Below are 7,401 nucleotides of genomic sequence, written 5' to 3' on the forward strand. Positions count from 1 at the left end.
TAACGGTTAACTTTGTGTTCGGGTCCATCGGCGAAGTAATAGGCTTGCAGTTCTCCATCCCAAAGGCCTCAAGCAACTCATGAACATACCGCTGCTGAGAGACGAAAAACCCCCTCTGGGTCTTTGTTCCGGGTCCCCAGTTTGTGACAGAGCTCAACCCGAGTAGCAGCAAGACCATGTCCACAATAGCCTACACGAACACGTGATCCTTCGACCCACCCCACACACACAAGGTGTCACTAGTAAGCTTGCATGATCTCTTCTTAGAGCCAAACTAGGAGACTTCCCCCTCCACTCGGCAAGTGTAGTTCCACGATATCCTTCGACGATATGGCAAGCTTCTATCGCAGAGAGGAGGTTCTATGGCACACTACTTTGGAGGAGGATGTTATCATTGTATGAGCCCATATTGTCAAATCACACGCATATTTTAGCCTATCTAGCTACTTTCATTAAGTTTTTATTATCAATGGTTCAATATTCATCATGGATACATTGTATTACCTTTTGGTCTCATACACCCTCTAGCTCTTTTGAAGACATTAATCTCTCTCTCTCTCTCTCTCTCTCTCTCTCTCTCCATTCTTGGCTGATGCGAGAGCTTGTAGCTCTCTGTTTTTTTCACGGATATTTTCTTTTAGTTTTACTTTCATGGACATGACAACAATTTGGTCTCACAGGTTTGGCCTTTTGAAGACGTTAATACAACTCTCTCTCTCTCTCGTGAATGTTATCTCTTGCAAACTACAAGTAAAATTCCTTGAACTTCCACACCATCCCTCCCATCCAAGTACAATCATGGCATCATGGCACCAGCTGATGGCCCATGCCCAATTCCTCCATTACCTAAGGTTTTTATAAGTGCTAAAAACACTAGGAAACATTAAGCACACTAAGGTTTTAGCTCGTCGTTTGCTAAGCTCTCCCTCCTTCAAACTCAAAGAGAGAGAAAGAAAGAAAGAAAGATATATTAAGCATCTACTAAAGACCCAATGGGCCTATAAGAGAGAGAGAGAGAGAGAGAGAGAGAGAGAGAGAGAGAGAGAGAGGGGGGCAAGGGGGTTCAAAACACAACCTATCTTCTTTTATGTTGTCACGAACATAGTTGCATACAATAGCAACACAAACGAAAACAGCAAGGGTGGCCTATGGGAAATGTCTACAACTCAATTCAAAACCAAGAAACAAGAACATTTAGGAAACGTCTACAGCCTAAAACCAAGAAACAAGAACACCTAGGAAATGTCTACAGCTCAAAACCAAGAAACAAGAACACCTAGGAAACTAAAATGTAAAATTGGGGGGAATATAAAATTAAGAGGGAAATGTAAGATAAGGGGGGTGAATATAAAATTGACGGGGGAAATTAGGGCTAGGAAAGGAAAAATTTGGGGGAATGTTGATTAGGGAGGATATAATTACCTTTTTTTGCAAGGACTGTTAATCCCACCCCTTAGCGGATGGGAGGAGTGCAGGTGAATCCATTGGGAATTGATGGAGAAAATATATAATTGACGGAACTTGGGAAATTAAGGGGGTTGCAGAGATTCAAGGGAAATGTTAAATTAGGGAGGGAATATGAGATTGGGAAGAGAGGGGGGGGGGGGTTTGGGGGAAATATAAAATTGAGACCACTTTTGATTAGGCCAAGTGCAGCTTTCTATTTTGCTCTGAGGATGTATGAGCTAAGGTCAATGAAAAAACTTTTTAAAATTATTCAAAACTGATGGTAGCATCTTATTTGGGATGTGTTTGTTCTGTTTTGGGTGTGAGCAGTAGTTGTGACTTATTTTTGAAGCCCTTGCAAAAGCTGAAAGTCTTCTTGTCTTGTATTAAATTGCTGCTGCAAGGAAGTCCTCTCGTGGTGGTTGTCCTAGCTTTATAAAATTGGTGATAGTATCCAAATCTGATAGTATGGAAATCTAAATATTAAGTGTATACAAGAGCTGAATGTCTCTCTCGCAGTTAGGTGCTAACCTGTCCAGAAAAAGCATGGTAACTTGAAGATGATATTCCCCCACCATGAATTCCTGATGCAGAGAAGTCGATCCTTCCAGGGGAAACATGATCACTTCTCCTCTGAGGCATTGAGCCCCCTAAAGATGTAGGCACGCCTCCTCCATCAGAGTTCAGAAGTGACTTTTCATAATATAGATTGGATCTAAGCCTCTTAGTTACTTGTACTAGAGCTTCCCGAGCATTTCTGATCTCACCTACAATCTTCATAACAAAAGCAAGACTTAAAAGGTTAGTCACATGCTTTCAGATCCCTGTGCAAGCCAGCAAAATATGTCAACACTAACGTAGGCCTTGCAATGAGTTGAGAAAGACCTGCACAAGCTCATCAGTAGGTAATGCACACTTTGGTAGATCATCCTTGCCCAAAATCCGAATGTTTGCACGCGTCAATCTTCTCATTTCTGCTATGATACTGCCGCCTTTGCCAAGAAGGCAACCAACCTGATTTGAAGGCACTAAAAGCCTTGATGTAATCACTGCATCCTCATCTGGGCCCAGATCAGCAATCTTACTTTGCACATGTAATAGAGCTTCCTGAGCAGGAGATATGTTGTCATCTGGGTGCTGTAAAATCAAACTTCAACTTAGGTAAAGCCAATACTTGGCAGTCCAAAGAACAAGCAGCACAGAGAACTCATCATGATCATAAAAAAGAAGCTGCAATGGCAATGTAAACATACCTCAGTGGAAGAGATGATGATGATACGCTCATCCGACCCAACAACTGGCTCACTGACTCTGATCCTGACACCAATCTCCTCTTGTAAACTTCGAATGATACTGCCTCCCCTGCCAATGATACCTCCAATCTTCTCATTAGGACATAAGATACGGAATACAAGCTCATCATTAACGGCAGGAGCTTGACTTTCCACATCTGTCACTGCATTTCCAGAACCATGAAAGTGCCCAGCCATGCCAATTGCACCTGTTTCATAATCAGAATACGATAATGGGAGATTCTTATGGTGCTGCCCACCATCATAGCTTCCACGTGAGCCCAAGGAATGCTGATACGGAGCATTCACATCTTCTGGTAAGAAAACACCACGACCTGGGGAACGTGTTGCACCAGGGCCTCGTTCACGCGGCGGGTTCTCGAAAAGTTGGGTGGATACAAGCTGAAGACCTTTTTTGACACTGTTTATATCTCCAACTATCTGTAGTGGATCAAAAAGAATGACAGGCAAATGAGTAAATAAGCTGCAATAGATGCAAATTTACGTAACTAGGATATCTACAGCATATCTATTGCATAGCACACACCTCCATCCTCTTTAAGTCTGGCTGTTGTAAAGAGAGAGAGAGAGAGAGAGAGAGAGAGAGAATGTAGTTTCTACTAAAGATTAGCTGTATTTTAGCAGCTAATTGAGCAACAGTCTGCTATTTCACAGCTCAGTCTAATCAATTTAGTGCTTAAAATTTGAATGTGAATACAAGTGCAGTGACATACAAACAACCTTCACTAACAAAGAACAGGAAATTAAAGCATGCAGCTACACAGAGAAGAAAAACCATAAGCACTGAACATACAGGTAAGTCCATTGAAAGGAAATGGTTGCACACGACTATGCTTAAAAGGGAAAACTCCACACTTTATACGATTGACAAGCTATTGATTCCATGGTGATAGCCAAAAGTTGTTTTGCAAACAGAAATTACCTGTACAATTTCATCGGAAGGCATAGAACAAAAGGGAGCCTGATCTCTAGGCAGAATCCGAATTTGTGTCTTGCTTTCTTCACGCATCTGTTCAATGATTTTCCCTCCCTTCCCAAGTAAGCACCCGACTTGACTATTAGGCACTAACAAGCGTGTCGTGATGATCCGTGAAGGATCTTCTTCCATTATGTCTGCTCCATTCAGAATACCCCCTTCCACAATTCGTGCATGGACTTTCATTAGTGCATCTTGAGCAGGTGAGATTGCATAGTTGTCCCTGTTATCCCTATCCCAGTTGCGTTGACTTCCCCTCTCCCTGTCTCTGAGTCGTTCCCTGTCTCTTTCAGAAGAAGAAATGAATATGACCCTCTCCTCAGCACCTTCGACTGAGTCTGCAATCATGATCTTGGCACCTGTCTCGTGTCTCAAACTCTTCACAGTACTGCCGCCTTTGCCTATCACACTTCCTACCCTTGTCTCTGGACATAAAAGGCGGAAAACTGTGTCGCCCGCACCAGACTTGGGCAGCGGTAGCAGTGGACCGCTTAGGGTATCTTCGTAAATGTACTTTTTATGTCTACCGTTAGTTTCTGGTGGGTATTCACGGTCATGATAAGAGTAGCTTCGTTTCCCTCTAGTTCTGAAGTATGGATCATCCATGTCCATTCTACTCTGCCACAGACACAGCATTATGGTACATCAGAGAAAAATGCAAGCCAATCCTTTGACCAACACACAACCCCCCCTCCCCCTCGGACCTCCTGCCTTGATTTGCCAAAAAGGGTAGATTTTTGAGATGTTGAAAGTGAAAGGTTGAGATAGTAGCCAATTGAAAAGGTTCCACCAAACACTTTCTACAAGTTGATAAACTATAGAATGAGAACTCTGACTCAGAGAGAGAAGTGATCGCTTGGGCAAACACACAAGCACTATGGAGCACTGTCGAGAAGGGAATGCAAGGCTAAGAAAGCTATCTAACCAACATGTAGCAAAAGCAGACGGCATGTCAGATAACCTACAATACAAAGAGCTAAGCAAGACCCGATAGAACTGACACCTACCTTCTCTCATGCTGGCTATGCCTAATACTCAGTTTTTATGCACTTATTCTCATCATCAACACCGCAACAGAACGCTCACTGAAATTAGGGTTTCAGCATGCCGACACAGTGAGAATCTCTCGTCTTGTTTTCCAGAGCACTCGCCAGGATCAGGATTTTTACAGACCCGTACATGGAGAAAACGCACAGGAGAAACCTGGCAGAGCAAAAGAAAATACCAATTAAAAAAACAGGAACAGAAGAAGAGAAAAATACCTGGAGTGAGCTATGGCGATGACGAGAAACCCTAATCCGTCAACAACGCAGAAGCTCTCCCTAATTCTGAATCCCCTACCGCAGCTCTGCTGCTGTTTTCTTGTGCAGAAACTTGCTTTCAGCGTCCCTCTGCACTATCCTGCTTCTACTCACTACGACTGCTACACCTTCCCCGGCTCGTTCATTTTAGAAATGTAATGGAATTGGAAACCACCGCCGTCGGATGGCAAGATCCGACGGCTCACCCGTCTCTCTCGAAAGGAAGGGATTGACACAATGGACCCACAAGCACCCTTAAACTCCATGTGGATGTGCAAGCCCACTTAGAGACCTCATCCCTCCACCTAGCTCGACCTTAGGGGAGATGCTAAGGGGGGATGGTATTATTGTGTGACTTGTAGCATCCCATGGATAGTCTAGCTTATATAGCTAGTTTTGTACAGTTTTTTTTTTCTTTAAGATAGTTCAATTTTCAACGTGGATACATTGTACTACCTTTTTCTTCTCATAGACCCTATGGGCCCTTTAAAGATATAAATCAATCTCTCTCTCTCTCTCTCTCTCTCTCTCTCTCTCTCTCTCTTTGTAACAGAAGATATATTATCAAAATTACTTTACAAATGGCCACATGGCCGCATGTGATGTACTCTCTCTCTCTCTCTCTCTCTCTCTCTCTCTCTCTCTCTCTCTCTCTCTCTCTCTCTCTCTCTCTCTATATATATATATATATATATATATATAGTTATTGGCTTACAGGCATTCATATTGCAATCGATGTTGTCTCTCCCGTTTCAGGCACTTGCTAAATGTCTTAGTCTAACATTGACTGACTACTTCGAGCGCACCAGTTAGAATGTAGTGTGCGTGATCAAGCCCAAGCAAGCACAACATGTCTACCTTCCACAAACTATCAGTAGTTCACACGTCGTGTATTGTGAGATTACTATCGTAGTCTACATCCCCCTAAGGTTGAATAGTGTGCCCTATGTACCAAGGAAGCCACTTATGTCGTGCATGTCTAGTATTGTGAGGGATAATTGTATTTTAAGGGTGGATACACTGTCACCCATGTCCACCATCAATGAGTGCTCATACAAATCACCTGTCTCACAAATTTCTTGTGTTTACATAGGGAGAGCCTTGAAAGTGCCTAGATGCCCATTCCTCAAACATTAAAAATAAATGTGTACAAATGCTTAGGAATGACATGCAAATAGTAGCATGCCTAGATGCCCTTTCCTGTGAATAAGAAAGATATATAATCATACTCGATGTCTGTTGATGAGCCACCAATGTCATAAAAAGAAAGCATAAATAAAATAGCTTCGCATGCTCTTTTTATCTTGTACTTTATGTGGGTTAAAGAGCCACCAAATTGATAAAAGTATGCATAATAATATAGCCTAGAATGCTCTTATTATCTTCTTTAAAATATGTATATGTGTTGATTATTTGAAAATGATGGGAGTACCTATAAGACGTTTTCCCTAGCTCATGAATTTTATAAATGTATTGCAAATGGACCTTCAAGATGGCAAAATGTGATGGCTTGCCTTTCTCCTTGATCCTCCCCCATCCCTTGCCTCTCTCTAGAGCAAGGGATTAAGGTCTTTAGACACGTAAAAGAGTTTGATGTGGACCCCACAAGCAAAAAAGATCAAAGTCGTCTCAACAGGTATTAGGATGTACAGAGGAAGCCCGCCCTTAAACTCAACATGGACTAGTGGTAGGCCACCCTTAAACTCCACATGGATTAGTGAGCAAGCACAATCCCTTTTGAGAGCTAGACTCCCCAAATCTCATAGGCCTCATCAATCCATCCACCAGTAGTTGCATATTTAAATATCCCTTTTGATGGCATGGCGAACTCCCACACAAAGGGGAGATGCTAAGGGTGATATTCCAGTCAACCCTATGATTTCCAATGCACCCAAAACATTCCATTAGTTTTCGTGGAGCATACTATGTTACTGCACACACTAGAATACTTCTCCTCTCATCTTCCATATATTTATGATTTTTCTTTCTTTCCCCTTAATCTTTATAGTCACTGCCACCTAATTTCCTTGACATAGTAGTTATTAGTGTTTAAGCTACTGATATTGTGTAGGTTAGTTAATGACATTAGTGGCGGAGTTGGTACTCTTTGGGGGTTTGTAAACATACCCCTTGGATGGGTTTCATTTGCTAATGGCAAGCACTCTTGAAATTACATGTGGGGACATTATGACACTTGAATTAGAGCTCCATAGTACCTCCTTGCTCTATACCTAACTCTTTTCGAGTACATCATTAAAAAAGAATTTGAATTATTGGCGCCTTTCTAATGATAACTACCCAAAACACAATAAAGTTAGGGTAGAAAAATAACTCACCTAGATACATAAGCAACTAGGTATCCGAG

The 7,401-nt window shown here is 42.1% G+C and overlaps 1 protein-coding gene across 1 annotated transcript in view; it reads right to left on the reverse strand.

The window, feature by feature from the left end:
- LOC147638521 (RNA-binding KH domain-containing protein RCF3-like) overlaps nucleotides 1–5,394 on the reverse strand; it is a 32,732-nt gene extending 27,338 nt beyond the window's left edge. The window contains exons 1-5 of the mRNA XM_086798437.1: nucleotides 4,998–5,394; nucleotides 3,682–4,353; nucleotides 2,700–3,179; nucleotides 2,332–2,583; nucleotides 1,978–2,220 (exon numbers count right to left, since the gene is read on the reverse strand). Of these exons, the coding sequence (XP_086654563.1) occupies nucleotides 1,978–2,220; nucleotides 2,332–2,583; nucleotides 2,700–3,179; nucleotides 3,682–4,347 (1,641 nt within the window). The 5' untranslated portion in view covers nucleotides 4,348–4,353; nucleotides 4,998–5,394. The remainder of the gene's footprint in view (nucleotides 1–1,977; nucleotides 2,221–2,331; nucleotides 2,584–2,699; nucleotides 3,180–3,681; nucleotides 4,354–4,997) is intronic.
- Between the last annotated feature and the right edge of the window lie 2,007 nt (nucleotides 5,395–7,401).

Source organism: Cibotium barometz, chromosome 5 (assembly GCF_041138505.1).
Source record: "Cibotium barometz isolate CiBa-2024 chromosome 5, ASM4113850v1, whole genome shotgun sequence".
NCBI classification, from domain to species: Eukaryota; Viridiplantae; Streptophyta; class Polypodiopsida; order Cyatheales; family Cibotiaceae; genus Cibotium; species Cibotium barometz.